The sequence below is a fragment of the Rhopilema esculentum genome, chromosome 1 (genome assembly GCF_057945365.1).
Source record: "Rhopilema esculentum isolate cy_ngs chromosome 1, ASM5794536v1, whole genome shotgun sequence".
Taxonomy (NCBI): Eukaryota; Metazoa; Cnidaria; class Scyphozoa; order Rhizostomeae; family Rhizostomatidae; genus Rhopilema; species Rhopilema esculentum.
In genome coordinates, this window is record NC_142815.1 from 1,510,222 (window position 1) to 1,524,319 (window position 14,098).

The window sequence follows — 14,098 nt, forward strand, 5'->3', positions numbered from 1 at the left end:
CAATGATTTCCCTCATGGCCGATACATAAAAACACACAATATTGAACAAGGATAGAAAGAAAGATTACTAAAATTAGGTAGACTAATTGAGAATACAGAGTAAACAGACAAAAAGTAGATGCTAATGTATAGAAGTGTGCAGCAATGGAATATTTAGAAACGTTCTGAAGCATGAATGAATTTGAGCGTTGCCTGAAGTAGCTTCTTATTTGATTCAATGGTTAATGGCTCGTCACCATACAAAATGAATTTGTGTAAAGCTTCATTTGAAAGAGATGAAAAACCACGAGGGAGCAATATTGCATTCACACTATTGAGAAGATCAGATCTAGGCCGGTTATACGAATGACAGAGTTAAACGAATGACTTTGTAACGATGATCTTACGACAAACCTAATGGAGTTCAGCTAAACCTCCTCACACAAGCCACCTGTAGGAAAACATGTGTCCTCCTTTCTAAGGAATTCCCTGCCCTTTCAAAATTTCTTTTGTAACATATTATCTTTCTACGAATCGAAATTCTAAAAAGGGTTTAGATTTGTAAAAGTGAATATTTTATGCAAGTCGAAAATACCAATCAGCTCGCGGTAAACTTTATAGATACGATATAAAGCAATGAGAATTCAACTTTTTTTGGTCAAATATAATGTTACTTGGGATAAAATTCACGCTTTCTATCATTCTTGTTTTTTCTGCAAAAACTAAGACTATAGACCAGTAAAATATCAGATTTTTAAAAGACATAAATTTCGATCAAAACAAAACTGAATATAGTTGATACAATCTAATACAACAGAAATTCAATATCGTTTCGTCCTAGTTGGTTATATTTTGCAGAAATAATCGATTTAAAAAGGTAAAATGTTTAGGTTAAAGGAATGTCTACAGGCTTGGAAAAATTGACATTTTCGGAAGGTCAGTTTTTTCGACTAAAAAATGCTAAATCTATTAAATGCAATCTGCAACAACAGAAAGACAACTTTATTTCCACTAAATTAGTGTTAGTTTTGACAAAATATCGACTTTTTTGCAGTCCTGTTTCAAGGTTAAAAAGTAAGGCTATAGGCTTGGAAAAATTATCATTTTCGGGAGGTCAAATATTTCGACTAAACTACTCTGAATCTATTAAATGCAATCTCAAACAACAGGAAATCAACTTTATTTCAACTAAATTTATGTTATTTTTGAGAAAATATCGACTATTTTGCATTCCTGTCTCAAGGTCAAAAAGTAAGGCTATAGGCTTGGAAAAATTGTCAATTTCGGAAGGTCAAATATTTCGACTAAACTACTCTAAATCTATTAAATGCAATCTCAAACAACAGGAAATCAACTTTATTTCAACTAAATTTATGTTATTTTTGAGAAAATATTGACTTTTTTGCAGTCCTGTTTCAAGGTCAAAAAGTAAGGCTATAGGCTTGGAAAATTATCATTTTTTGATGGTCAAATATTTCCACTGAACTACTCCGAACCTATTAAATACAATCTCAAACAACAGGAAATCAACTTTATTTCAACTAAATTTATGTTATTTTTGATAAAATATCGACTTTTTTGCAGTCCTGTTTCAAGGTCAAAAAGTAAGGCTATAGGCTTGGAAAAATTGTCATTTTCGGAAAATAAAATATTTCGACTAAACTACTCTAAATCTATTAAATGCAATCTCAAACAACAGAAAATCAACTTTATTTCAACTAAATTTATGTTATTTTTGATAAAATATGGACTTTTTTGCAGTCCTGTTTCAAGGTCAAAAAGTAAGGCTATAGGCTTGGAAAAATTGTCATTTTCGGAAGGTCAAATATTTCGACTAAACTACTCTAAATCTATTAAATGCAATCTCAAACAACAGGAAATCAACTTTATTTCAACTAAATTTATGTTATTTTTGATAAAATATCGAGTTTTTTGCAGTCCTGTTTCAAGGTTAAAAAGTGTGTCTATAAGCTTGGAAAAATTGTCATTTTCGGAAGGTCAAATATTTCGACTAAACTACTCTAAATCTATTAAATGCAATCTCAAACAACAGGAAATCAACTTTATTTCAACTAAATTTATGTTATTTTTGATAAAATATCGAGTTTTTTGCAGTCCTGTTTCAAGGTTAAAAAGTGTGTCTATAAGCTTGGAAAAATTGTCATTTTCGGAAGGTCAAATATTTCGACTAAACTACTCTAAATCTATTAAACTCAATCTCAAACAACAGGAAATCAACTAAATTTCAACTAAATTCATGTTATTTTTGATAAAATATCGACTTTTTTGCAGTCCTGTTTTAAGGTTAAAAAGTAAGGCTATAGCCTTGGAAATACTGTCATTTTTTGATGGTCGAATATTTCGACTGAACTACTCCAACCCTTTTAAATGCAATCTCTAACAAGAGGAAATCACTTTTATTTCAACAAAATTCTTCTTATTTTTTAGAAAATATCGACTTTTTGCAGTCCTGTTTCAAGGTTAAAAAGTAAGGCTATAGACTTGGAAATATTGTCATTTTTTGATGGTCAAATATTTCGACTAAACTACTCTAAATCTATTAAACTCAATCTCAAACAACAGGAAATCAACTAAATTTCAGCTAAGTTCATGTTATTTTTGATAAAATATAGACTTTTTTGCAGTCCTGTTTCAAGGTTAAAAAGTAAGGCTATAGGCTTGGAAAAATTGTCATTTTTTGATGGTCAAATATTTCGACTAAACTACTCTAAATCTATTAAATGCAATCTCAAACAAGTGGAAATCAACTTTATTTCAACTAAATTTATGTTATTTTTGAGAAAATATCGACTTTTTTGCAGTCCTGTTTCAAGGTCAAAAAGAAGGTCTATAGGCTTGGAAAAATTGTCATTTTCGGAAGGTCAAATATTTCGACTAAACTACTCTAAATCTATTAAATACAATCTCAAACAAGAGGAAATCAACTTTATTTCAACTAAATTTATGTTATTTTTGATAAAATATCGACTTTTTTGCAGTCCTGTTTCAAGGTCAAAAAGAAGGTCTATAGGCTTGGAAAAATTGTCATTTTCAGAAGGTCAAATATTTCGACTAAACTACTCTAAATCTATTAAATACAATCTTAAACAACAGGAAATCAACTTTATTTCAACTAAATTTATGTTATTTTTGATAAAATATCGACTTTTTTGCAGTCCTGTTTCAAGGTTAAAAAGTAAGGCTATAGGCTTGGAAAAATTGTCATTTTCGGAAGGTCAAATATTTCGACTAAACTACTCTAAATCTATTAAATGCAATCTCAAACAACAGGAAATCAACTTTATTTCAACTAAATTTATGTTATTTTTGTCAAAATATCGACTTTTTTGCAGTCCTGTTTCAAGGTCAAAAAGTAAGGCTATAGGCTTGGAAAAATTGTCATTTTAGGAAGGTCAAATATTTCGACTAAACTACTCTAAATCTATTAAATGCAATCTCAAACAAGTGGAAATCAACTTTATTTCAACTAAATTCTTGTTATTTTTGAGAAAATATCGACCTTTTTGCAGTCCTGTTTCAAGGTCAAAAAGTAAGGCTATAGGCTTGGAAAAATTGTCATTTTCGGAAGGTCAAATATTTCGACTAAACTACTCTAAATCTATTAAATGCAATCTCAAACAACAGGAAATCAACTAAATTTCAACTAAATTCATGTTATTTTTGATAAAATATCGACTTTTTTGCAGTCCTGTTTCAAGGTCAAAAAGTAAGGCTATAGACTTGGAAATATTGTCATTTTTCGATGGTCAAATATTTCGACTAAACTACTCTAAATCTATTAAATGCAATCTCAAACAACAGAAAATCAACTAAATTTCAACTAAATTCATGTTATTTTTGATAAAATATCGACTTTTTTGCAGTCCTGTTTCAAGGTTAAAAAGTAAGGCTATAGGCTTGGAAAAATTGTCATTTTTTGATGGTCAAATATTTCGACTAAACTACTCTAAATCTATTAAATGCAATCTCAAACAACAGGAAATCAACTTTATTTCAACTAAATTTATGTTATTTTTGAGAAAATATCGACTTTTTTGCAGTCCTGTTTCAGGGTTAAAAAGTAAGGCTATAGGCTTGGAAAAATTGTCATTTTCGGAAGGTCAAATATTTCGACTAAACTACTCTAAATCTATTAAATACAATCTCAAACAAGAGGAAATCAACTTTATTTCAACTAAATTTATGTTATTTTTGATAAAATATCGACTTTTTTGCAGTCCTGTTTCAGGGTTAAAAAGTAAGGCTATAGGCTTGGAAAAATTGTCATTCACGGAAGGTTAAATATTTCGACTAAACTACTCTAAATCTATTAAATGCAATCTCAATAAAGAGGAAATCAACTTTATTTCAACTAAATTCATTTTATTTTTGATAAAATATCGACTTTTTTGCAGTCCTGTTTCAAGGTCAAAAAGTAAGGCTATAGGCTTGGAAAAATTGTCAATTTTTGATGGTCAAATATTTCGACTAAACTACTCTAAATCTATTAAATGCAATCTCGAACAACAGGAAATCAACTTTATTTCAACTAAATTCCTTTTATTTTTGATAAAATATCGACTTTTTTGCAGTCCTGTTTCAAGGTCAAAAAGTAAGGCTATAGGCTTGGAAAAATTGTCAATTTTTGATGGTCAAATATTTCGACTAAACTACTCTAAATCTATTAAATGCAATCTCAAACAACAGGAAATCAACTTTATTTCAACTAAATTCATTTTATTTTTGAGAAAATATCGACTTTTTTGCAGTCCTGTTTCAAGGTCAAAAAGTAAGGCTATAGGCTTGGAAAAATTGTCAATTTTTGATGGTCAAATATTTCGACTAAACTACTCTAAATCTATTAAATGCAATCTCAAACAACAGGAAATCAACTTTATTTCAACTAAATTCATTTTATTTTTGAGAAAATATCGACTTTTTTGCAGTCCTGTTTCAAGGTCAAAAAGTAAGGCTATAGGCTTGGAAAAATTGTCATTTTCGGAAAGTCAAATATTTCGACTAAACTACTCTAAATCTATTAAATGCAATCTCAAACAAGAGGAAATCAACTTTATTTCAACTAAATTTATGTTATTTTTGATAAAATATCGACTTTTTTGCAATCCTATTTCAAGGTTAAAAAAGTAAGGCTATAGGCTTGGAAAAATTGTCAATTTTTGATGGTCAAATATTCTACTATACTACGCTTTCTAACGCAACTAAACTACGCAACTAATTAGTTTTTTGGAGTCTTATTTCATAAAAAAGTATGGTCAAAGGCGTGGAAAAGATCTATATTTGAAAACCTGTCTAACTTTCAATTAAAACTACCCTGAATCTTTCAATTTAAATCTGAATCAACAGGGATTCAACTTGGTTTGATGTTGGATTATGGTGTGTTGAGGAAAAAATCTTTTCTCTACTTATCGCACATCTCTGAAAACCAGGGTTGTAAGGTCTGAAAAGTGTAAATTTTTCGACAAAGATACGTTTCTTCGTCGGTAAATCATCAGTTTGTCTACAAAACCCTTAGTTTGTCAAGAAGATGATTTATCAGTAGGTGGTCTTCGTTTCAGTACAATCTGTAACAATAAGGAAAGAATTGCTTCTGGTTCGTGATATTTATTCTTCAGAAAAAAGTAAGGCTAGCATATTAAAAATATTTCGATAAAGATTTTTGATTCTACTGATGAAGATTTTGTTGTGACAATGATTGACGAACAGAATAAACTTAAAATGAAAACTTTCATGTAATGTTTGATAACGCTATCATTCTAATTTAATATTGAAAATAATAAAGAAACAATGTAGAACTTAAGTACTTTATTACGCACTACAGGAAGAACATTCATAACGATCATAACATAATGACGATGGCGAATTTTCTTACATATATGACGTCACTAACCTATCATTGATGCTTAAACGTACATTATTTGTATAAAAATGTATCATTTTAAAACCAGGCAAAACGCGTCAAGTTTCGTAGAGAATTGTTAAGTGAAGAATGTGATCCAACGTTAATTCAAACTAGGTGGAATCCCCATCTGGACTGTTCAATGGCTTTATACAATATGGATGGAATCCCCATATAGCTGATATCACAGTAATCAATTTAAAAAAGAGGTCATTAACTTTAGGCCAGAGGCTATCCCCTTGAATTATAGGTCATCCCCTTCTATTTTCAAACTGTCTACATTTGATAACTTAAAGGATCTTTATCTTATTTGTTTAAGACTATCACAATTTGCTCACAAAAGGTCATCCCCTTGGGCTAAATGGTCATTCCATTCGGCTGAATGGTCATCCTCTTTGAGAGATGATCTCTCTTTAGATAAGGGGATGTCTCCTTTGGGAAAGGGTCATCCTACTAAGGTAAAACCATGGCTGGAAGTGTAGTTTCTTTCGGTTAGAGGGTCATGCATTCAAAGTATTCTCTTCGAGGTGAATAAATGTAGTGAAAAAAGTTCCCTAAACAATATGTAAACTGATCTGAATATGTAAACAGAATATGTTGATGATCTGAGCGACAAGGTTGTTTAGAGTTAATATTCAACTACATTGGCTTGTTTACAAAAATATGACACAGACCTTGGATAGGCCGCGGTGACTTACTTGACACGTATCCCAGAATTCCATTGAGTATTTACTTGGGTATGTATCCCTAATTAGGTTGTAATTCCGATAGAAAATTCATTTTAGCAAATATGAAAATACCAAAAGGAGATATCTAGGCTACGATTTTGACTATTCCATTGGTTCGTCGCGATACCTCGCTTTCCTGATATGTGCTAGCCTCTTTCGGGCATCCTCAAGTTCTTTCTCTTTACGAAGGATTTCTTCCTGAGCCTCGATTTCCTGTCGAATGCCTCCCGTAAGCCTCGTGCTGAGTGTAACCTCGACCTCAACATCGGTGAATACGGCAGCTCCTTGTGCGGCTTTGACAAGGTTATCAGCGGCCCGTTTGATCTGGTTCCCTGCGGCCTAAAATATGGACAGTTTCATACAAATTATCGGACAAGTTCAAACGAACAGATTACAATGCTATCAACTTCGGAACAAACATATTAAGAACCGATAATCTAGCATCTTTTTTTTGCTGTTACAACGACATTTGCGTTGCTAATTTATAGATTAATTAAACATATTTTCACTTTAATTGCAATGAGAAGGGCAGAATGGATGCTTGAAATTCGAATTAGAGGCATAAATTATGCCGTGTGGCCTAAGTCGCAATCTGGGTAGCCTGGCATAAAATAAGCAATAACAAATCCTATAAAAAATTGGCTTACTTGTAATCTCTTCTGGGTCAAACTGGTTGGATCAGCTTTTACCCGACATGCTAATAACAACTGCGCAGTAGAATTGGCGACAGCCTTTGCGGAGGCGATGAGCTTCTCTTCACTTGCGTTTCCTTGCACAGCAGCATTTGCTGCTTCGCAGAGGGAGCCTGTTGCTGCAGCAACCATCCTTGCCTGGAATAAAAGACAGAAAAATAATCAAACCAACATTGTCCAACAAAACCAAAATGCTGCTGCTATTCCCCTGCATTCCCGGCCACAGTGACTAACAGCTAGACACCCTACATACCATTAAATGCTTTCCAACATGTCTGCCAGACCAGGAGCCGAAACCAAGTGTTGCAAATTCTGATAGCTCTTGTGCGATGGACGGGTGATCCCCTTTTTACCCGTGCATTTTACGTATATAAAAGCGTAGCTAAGTGAGGATAGACATTTCACTGAGCTAGCTCACTAAACAGGAAAGATTTGATAATTTTCTTAGAAACTGCATTAGAGAAAATTTGCTTAAATACAAAGAAGATTACTTTATAAGATAGAGAAGACTTACCGTAAGTGTAAGAGTAGCCAATAACAGGGGAGTATAAACAGGGTAAATTTTCGGGGAGGGGGAGGAACAATAAGTATATAGTCCTGAAATAGGCCTTAGCAGACAGAGAGTGATAGAGAAGAGAGGGATGAAATAAACGAAAAAGAGGAATACATAGAGAAGGGGTCTTTACAGAGCTTTTGTTGATTCACAAGTATATATATAAGGTATAAATAAGTATATTCTGTACAGAGAATATAAACCCTGGACAAAGCTTCAGGGTGCAAAGGAACTGGCTAATCTTAATTTCAGCCATGGCCTGTTTTTAATTTTACGTAGACCAAAAGACACCCTTAATATTAGCCTTGAAAGCTATTTTGTGTGTAAGAATACATATGGATCGAGAATGGCTTACCGCCGATACCAGGCCTTGAGACCATTGCCCATCGTCATGTGGATCTGAAGATGGCGAACAAACCTGAAAGAGCAAAATTAGAGGTTGGTTAAGGGAACTGAGAGAAGAACGAAAAAAATTGATCAAAAGCTCAGGGACCATGGAAGCGAGAGGGCTGTTGGGATTTAGCTTCTCTATAACTTCCAAAATGTACTTATAACCACACAAAAATAGCTATGCTCCTGGTTTTTATTTTAGCCCCCTCAAAAACCTTCAACCGTCCTAAATCTGCAATAAGGCTCCGCGGTCCTTAAAGAAACCAATCTACAATCCTGGACAGGCTGCAATTTCACTTGGAGAGCCGCGCTGCCCCTTGTTCAAAATTGATATAAATGCTATATAAATATGACAAGACAACAACTGCATATAGGGACAAAGTAATTTCAGCATCCGCAATCGCACATTAATAGAAACGAACTTCCACAAAATTTAGGCCCATTCACAACTAATCCTAGAACTAATCATAAGGACCAATATTTTGCACCTTCAGACCAAAATGCAGGATTTTTTCTCACCCTTTGTTTTACAAGTACCTTTAAGACAACTTGTGAAGATTTGGATAAAAGATCATTGAAGATTAGAATAAATGAGAAGTTTTAAAAGCTCACCCTTCCAGAGGCGACCAATTCTCGTTGGGCCGATGCAGCAGCCTTCACCAGAGCGCTAGCGGCACCTGTGATTGCACGGGCAGCTTCGAGAATTTGCTCTTCAAAGTTAAGACTTTCGTCTGCTTGCTACAAGAACAGAAACAATATATCGTGGAAAATTTTTTTGGAGTTAGTAGGAATTGGTAAAATAGTATAACTTTAAGCGATTAATTTATAACGATTTTCGTCGAGTCTGGGTTTAAAGACTTTAACATTAAAAAAACTCATGTTAAAAATTTATGTTAAAATCAAAGCTTATCGGAAATATCATTTTAAATCTTGTTTGTTGATAATACTTTTCAAAGTAAATTCATTAGCAAAATGAATTCACGAAGAGAAATTTATCTTAACTCTTATTCAACGAAACTTCTTTTTTAACATTTACTTATTTTAAACATATAGCACTTCTTTTCAAAATATTTCGTATACATTTAACAAATATTGATCGAATTAACATCATTTAATTAACTCTGATGGAAATTGAAAATATAGATATTTTAATGATTTTACTTTCATCATTTCTTTAATCATACAAATTATATCCAACCAGTTTACATAATTATTCATTTAGATAATTATATGAATTAATATATTATCGCTAGTGATAAATTTAAATATTCAAATTTATCCTTCATATTTTACCTCTTTCTCTTTTAATAATTCGTCCACAACTTGCTCTGCAGAAAGCTTTTAAGAACAACAAATTGATTTCCGTTAAATTGGGCTCGAATTTCCAACGACATTAAGTTTGAATTGTTAATAGTTTATTCTAAACTAATCCGTAAGAAAAGTGACATTTTTAGATAAAAACATAAGATTATCGAATTGCAATGATAAAATTTTTTTTTAAACTATACATTTCAGACTTATAAGGAAATCGCCTAATTACAGTATTTTTCTTCATTAATCTTGTTTTCAAGACAAGACCCCCTTAAAAAAGGCTGAAAACATATACTGTATCTTTGGCATGAAAAAAGTTTTGGGGGTGAAAAGAAAATACATTACGTAAAGAACCAATGAGAAATGACTGACCTTTGGTCTTTGACGTGGTTTGAGCTCAGCAAGCTTCCTCGCAGCGGCCTCAATCGACGCTGCAGCTCCAAGCAATTCGTTTTCAGCAATGACGTTAGGATCTTCTGGGTTGACCCATTCTGTCCCTGAAAAATAGGTTGGGACGATTCCAGACATTCGCTTTACAAATTCCATAGGTTTTAAAGGGAGACCAGACTTAAAAAATCTAAAGTCTCACAAAACAAGAAACGGTAGAAACGATACAAAATAAATGTTTCAAAATTTCGTCCAAATAAAATAGAAATTTTCCTCCATCCATCCAAGAACATTGTCAAATATATCGAATAGAGTTGGGCTATGAATCTGGAACGTAGAAAATTAGCAAAAACATAACGAAACAGTGGAACATAGGTTGAACGTTCAATGGAAAAAATTTTAAAGCCTTTTTCTAGTTGGTGATTCTATGGAAAGGAGCTTATAGCGAAACTCTTCCAAGGGCAAAAAGAAGGGAGTGGTTTGGAAGAAAGGGAGGGTAGATGAAGTTTCTTAGTTTTAGCTTTGAAAAGAGACAAGTTAAAAGTTTCTGAGAAGCTGGAAGTGTGTGGAACCTTCAAAAGTTTACAAGATCTAGGGAGGAAGGGTGAGATGTGGAAGCTGTAATTTGTCTAGTCAGCAAAGGAAGGCACGTGACTGTTGAGGTTCAATTTCGATCCATAATTGGGTATATATAGTTCGTTGAGTTTTCGAACATTGCTCTGGCGTTCCTTACTCTGAAGCCGGGTCCAGAAAACATGACAGTTCCACGACTGTGAGCCGGGGGAAGGCTACCCAACGATGCAGTAGTTGTGAGGAAGGCAACGCATTACATCACACGATTTTATAAAGTAATAGGAATTTACTGTTGTAATTGAATTTTTCTTTCTCCTGACAAATCGAGTAGCGCAAACAATAGATTTTACTTGAATTCAATTTCAACGAGCCTTTACTTAAAGCATACAAGGAACATTTTGAGGAAGGTAAATAGTGCAAAAATTCATACGGAGGAAGATTGAGTCGTGTATTGTGTAGGACGAAAAAACTTGGTACGTTCAAAAACGTTTTCTATTTTCAAAGTCATTCCCAAATTGTACACAGTGAAACAATTATTTACCTTTGAGTTCTTCAGCAACTTTGACAAGATCAGTTACCGTATCAGCGACTTTCTTTGAGTGAATTGTGAGTTGGACTTTCTTCTGTTGTGTTGGATGTTGGACGATCTGTGGCGAAGATAACGGCGAGACAATCGATAAGAATCAAAGCACCATGAATCACTAACCATAAAGGGTTTTGATCAACAAATCACAAATTGCTTATCATGAATCACATACACAAATTTGCTCAATCAATGATTTGAAAAGACGCTAATGTTGTAAAAGTAAAGACTATTTATTTATAAGGGTTCCAATCAAGGTTAAAATACGATTCGCGAATCGTGATTTGAGAAGAACTTCAAAATATCCAAAATCTGTTATCAATTGGGTGAGATATCGCCAATCAAAGACAAAGTTATGAACAGAACCAGTCTACAGAGGTTTGATGTGGAAAGAAGCCACTGGCCAAATTTCAGCGAACTTCTTATGAACTGAGCTGTTTTCGCACATTTAGATGTATTTCATTATGTTTCTCAGATTGTGGGATCAAAATTCAAACATTCTAAAAATGGCGTTCGCATTTCAATTTCTCTGAAGCAGGCAATGTGAACTTCAATGCATCGTTACCTTGCATGGATTGAAACTCGAATCTTTCAATGGAAAAGTATACATAAAATTTAAAAATTCAGTAGAAAGTAGGCCTTACCGACTGAACATGATCCAAGACATTGCAATACGCCTGCGCACATTCTCTACCTTTGATGATAGCTGCGTAGCGGATATCAGCAGACTCTGCGGTGGCGGCAGCAGCCTTAAAAAACGAAAAAGCTAGTATTAAAATAGCATTTCATAAACAAAAGTAGAAAAAATTACAATGAACACCTCCTGGAAAACTAGCATAGCATAGGCTATGAATATGCACTGCACACTTAGCAGGGGGTGGATTGCAACTAAGTTGTAAACAGATTCTTGAAAAGCCCCCCTGGTACAAAACTGATTCTTAATTGCTTTTAAGGCAGAGACAAATGTAATTAGGGTGACACTGTATACCTTGCAAATGATAAGCATTTCTGTGCAAGCTTTTCTTCCAACATTCGCTGCTTGTACAATGTCAGCTTGTTTACCAGAGTTGCCAGCAGCAACAGCTTTTGCAGTTGCCAAGGTAACACCTTTTGTTGACCTAATAAGCTCCTCCGGAGTGGCTTTTCGTTCTGGCTCAGCTTCGGCTTGAAGAACCTAAATACAAAGAATACGTTTTACCTTACTAAGCATACACATAGACAAAACTCTCGAAAACTGAGATATGCAATTTTCGCTTCTTATGAACTATAAATTAAAATGTATTATCCAGTCTCCTTAACTGATCTTTCCTACCACCTCAAACTTTCTGTCTACCATTTTTTAGTCGGCTTTAGAAATAAACCACGCTGTCTGTTGTCCGTCATAGATTTTAGTCTTCAGTGAAAACAAGATCACCGAGTCACTCCACTTTATATGGCTTCCACTTACTTATGAGTCACACGACGGGATAAGAAAAGCGACCATGCTATACTACACAGACCAAGTCGATATTTGATTCGGTTCGTGATGCACTCAAATTAAATTACTGATATAGTTAAAATGCATTGGAAATTGAAAAACTGTTGCTGCAAGAAGTTGTTGGAAAAAATTGCGTCGATGAATTAAAGGCTTTTGCGCAACCGGCATGCTTTGCGACAATAATTCAAAGAAACGGCCAAATATCGCACTGCATGAAAATACAAAACACTGTCAATTTCTCAAGACAACTGCCGCGAAGCATGCCGGTTGCGCAATAACCTTTAAATGCTCCATTCTTGTTAGGTACAACAAAAAGTTGAAATATGATAAACCATTGAACGGCAACTTACAATGACGGCTTGTTTGACAGCATCGACAGTTGATTCAATGGCCCTTAGGCCTCTCTGTGCCTCGTCTTCCACACTACGAACCGTCTTTAGCAGTGATGAAACATTGGTAACCATCGTCTGCAAAAGCAAGAGTCATGCGTAAATTATGCAGAAAATTGTATTAAATATGCATAGTTATGCGTTTTCAATGAAAATACGTGCATTATTCATGCAAAAATTATGCAGAACAGGGATTAAGTATGCACAATTTATGTATATATTACGCTTATTCTATAAAATCATAGCCAGATATTATGCATAAATTATACAGAATTCATGCAAATATATGCAACGACATAGCTGTTACAGATGGTAGTGAGGGAAAAGACTATATGTCAATCAGCAAGCGACAGTTTGAATTAAAAAGCCAAGTTCTGAAAGAGTCATCAATGATTGGAGCAATTTTCTTTGATGGGCGAATTTATGCAAAATTATGCAGAATAAATTAACAGGCTGATTTTGATTACCTTTGCAGAGCTCTTCAAAGCATCCATTGAAGGATCATTCGGACTTTTACCAGAAGCATTCTTTGTTGAATTGATGAGATCACTCAATGCTGACGTCACATCTTTGGCCGCGTTCAGAAGCATAACCTGAAAAGGAGGCAATGAAGTTGTCAATCAGATGATAGGTTCGTTTTGGCAGTGTGTTATTGTAGAGATTCGTTTCAGCTTAGGCCAAATAATCAACAAGAATGATCTTTGCAAATCTTCCTCTATATATATATATATAAAATATATATATTGTACAGTTGAAAAGACGTGTACACTAGTAAAAATGCAAATTTTGCCGACTAGTTTCGACTTTCTGTCGTATTCATGGCAATCAACTGATTCCAATTACATAAAGCATATCTAAATATAGGCTATTCTAATGTGACGTTTCATTGTTTATTAATATGATGTAAGACCTCACCCCAGAAATAAAGTCTGTTGTTTGACAAAATGCACGAATGAATTGGGAAAACGAGGTTATGAAATGTATTGCCCTATATAGGGCTATTGAGTTCCATGTTTAACCCAAGCGGACTTAGGATTTTCAGTTTTTTTATCCAAAAGTCTTCTCGTCGTTGCAGTCGAGATCTTAAGAGTTCCTTGTCGCCTTCAAGAGACTTAAGCT

At 33.9% G+C, this 14,098-nt stretch overlaps 1 protein-coding gene across 6 annotated transcripts in view; it reads right to left on the reverse strand.

Annotated features, from left to right (window-relative positions):
- Positions 1-5,705: 5,705 nt before the first annotated feature.
- The window catches only part of LOC135690253 (talin), a 64,874-nt gene continuing 56,481 nt past the window's right edge, over positions 5,706-14,098 (reverse strand). For 3 of the 6 annotated variants that reach the window (XM_089109023.1, XM_089109039.1, XM_089109005.1), the window contains 11 exons: positions 13,447-13,572; positions 12,941-13,057; positions 12,102-12,287; positions 11,758-11,862; positions 11,072-11,177; positions 9,943-10,067; positions 9,553-9,597; positions 8,872-8,997; positions 8,225-8,287; positions 7,272-7,454; positions 5,706-6,963 (listed from right to left, as the gene is read on the reverse strand). In XM_089109023.1, the coding sequence (XP_088965149.1) occupies positions 6,727-6,963; positions 7,272-7,454; positions 8,225-8,287; positions 8,872-8,997; positions 9,553-9,597; positions 9,943-10,067; positions 11,072-11,177; positions 11,758-11,862; positions 12,102-12,287; positions 12,941-13,057; positions 13,447-13,572 (1,419 nt within the window). In that variant the 3' untranslated portion in view covers positions 5,706-6,726. The remainder of the gene's footprint in view (positions 6,964-7,271; positions 7,455-8,224; positions 8,288-8,871; positions 8,998-9,552; positions 9,598-9,942; positions 10,068-11,071; positions 11,178-11,757; positions 11,863-12,101; positions 12,288-12,940; positions 13,058-13,446; positions 13,573-14,098) is intronic. The other 3 variants (XM_065207758.2, XM_065207755.2, XM_089109096.1) reach the window with 2 other exon arrangements.